Source organism: Plasmodium cynomolgi (assembly GCF_000321355.1).
Source record: "Plasmodium cynomolgi strain B DNA, scaffold: 0579, whole genome shotgun sequence".
NCBI classification, from domain to species: domain Eukaryota; phylum Apicomplexa; class Aconoidasida; order Haemosporida; family Plasmodiidae; genus Plasmodium; species Plasmodium cynomolgi.
Genome location: NW_004192963.1, coordinates 1 through 1,904, shown reverse-complemented (window position 1 = coordinate 1,904; position 1,904 = coordinate 1). Strand labels below are relative to the sequence as shown.

The 1,904-nt window shown below is 21.1% G+C and overlaps 1 protein-coding gene across 1 annotated transcript; it reads left to right on the top strand.

Annotated features, from left to right (window-relative positions):
• Positions 1-928: 928 nt before the first annotated feature.
• On the top strand, positions 929-1,891 carry PCYB_004780 (hypothetical protein; the record flags this gene model as incomplete). The annotated part of the gene is made up of 2 exons (XM_004227899.1): positions 929-964; positions 1,058-1,891. Coding segments are annotated over 2 exons (870 nt in total), but the record flags the coding sequence as incomplete, so codon positions are not given.
• Between the last annotated feature and the right edge of the window lie 13 nt (positions 1,892-1,904).

Genomic DNA, 1,904 nt, shown 5'->3' with positions numbered 1-1,904 from the left:
TAAGAATCGTTTTTTTATTTTTGTTATATAGTACAAGAATAATTTTTATTAAATATGATTTTTATTTTCTAATTATTTCAAATTCTAATTACAAAGAAAAAATATTCATAAAAAAATAAAACATATCCACATTCAATATAAAATATAAATATCATATAGGTCGTGCCTATCATGGTGTACAATAATATATTAAAAAAAATTATATCAGTTTTTTGGTATTGATCCAAATTAATTATATCACATATTTTTACGCATCTTATAAAAGGGTTTTTCGTTGATTCTTATTTTAAATTTGAAATTGATACAATGTATTATATAAAATTGTTATTCTATTTTATTATTTAATTAACCTTCAGATATTATAAATTTATATTTTAATAGAATTAATTTATTTTTATCACATATAATTATAAAAATAATTAAAATAATGTGAATTAAAATATCAAATATCTAAAACACTATTGATAATAATGAAAGAATCTAATTAACTCATTTTAAAATATGGCAAAAACTTCATAAAAATATTATTTACGTTGTTTAATAAATAATAATCCATAATTATGCTTATTAATTTAATATGTTATGCGCAATCTTAGAAAAATATTATGTAACAGGCTTTATGTTCACCTATGCAAAAGTCTATTAATATTTCTTTAATAAAATTGTATTTTGATATATACGATGTTCTGATAGATGTAGATGTATATTTAAATTATATTAAAAATTATTTTGTATTCTATTAACATATATTCATAAATATAATACATTTACTTGAAATGATAATATTATTATCTGAATAAATAAAAGAAATATAATAATATACAAGTTGTTTATACAAAGCTATTATCAATTATAATTACACAAATGGGATTAATTCTATTTAATCCTTATTTTATCAATAAAATAGAATTGTAAAGGGCTATTAAAAATGGTTAAAATGGTATTTTTAAATATTATAAACATAGTAAAATTTAGATATTATCAAAATACAATTTAATTATAAATGTATTTTTTTTCACAAAACATATATGTATGTTGTTTTCCATTTTATTTTAAGGGAGCGTATGATGATAAGCTACCTTCTAATACCTTTAAAAAAAAATTACTTGAGAATTGTGAATTCGATAAAATGAAATTAGCTTTTCAATTAGAAAAACCTGAAGAAGGTGAATGTACGGGATATATAACAAATATTCTTGTCCAACTATATATAAATTATCGCGCCATTGCAAGAAGTTATTGTATAAATGATGGAAATACTAAATGCTGTAGAGATATTAATTATTACCTTGATCTTATAATTGGAATTATTAGATCATCTGGATTTGGAAAACAACATAAAAATGATTTAATACAACGAGTTAATGATTTCTGGAAAGAAACATTCGTGAAGTTTACTGGTTATGATTGTAAAAGAGAAGAAGGTAGTTATACAGAAGAAAAAAGATCAATATTAAAACAATTATATGATATATGTGACGATAAAAGTATGCCTAGATTTAATAAAGATTGGTATAATGATCACCTTAAAAACAAGTGGAACGAAATTATTAATTCTAACAGTTCTAACTTAGAAAATTTATATTTTCATATTAACGGTGAACCCCTTAATAAAAAAGTCAAATATAGAGATTTTTTATTGAATTTTGAAGATATTAATTGCAATGGTTACAATAATATAAATCTCAATGATATATTGGTAAAAAGCGTAACCATAGAACAAAAGTCTCCTATGAATATTTCTAGCTCTCATGGAGATTCTGCAGAAATAGGAAATAATTCAACATATCCTCAAGAACCTGTTAGCAAAACAGAAAATCGTACTTCAAATATTTTGGACTTAAGAAAAAATTTGCCCATTACCTTTATTACTATTGCAGGAATTGGCAGTGTTTTTTTATTTA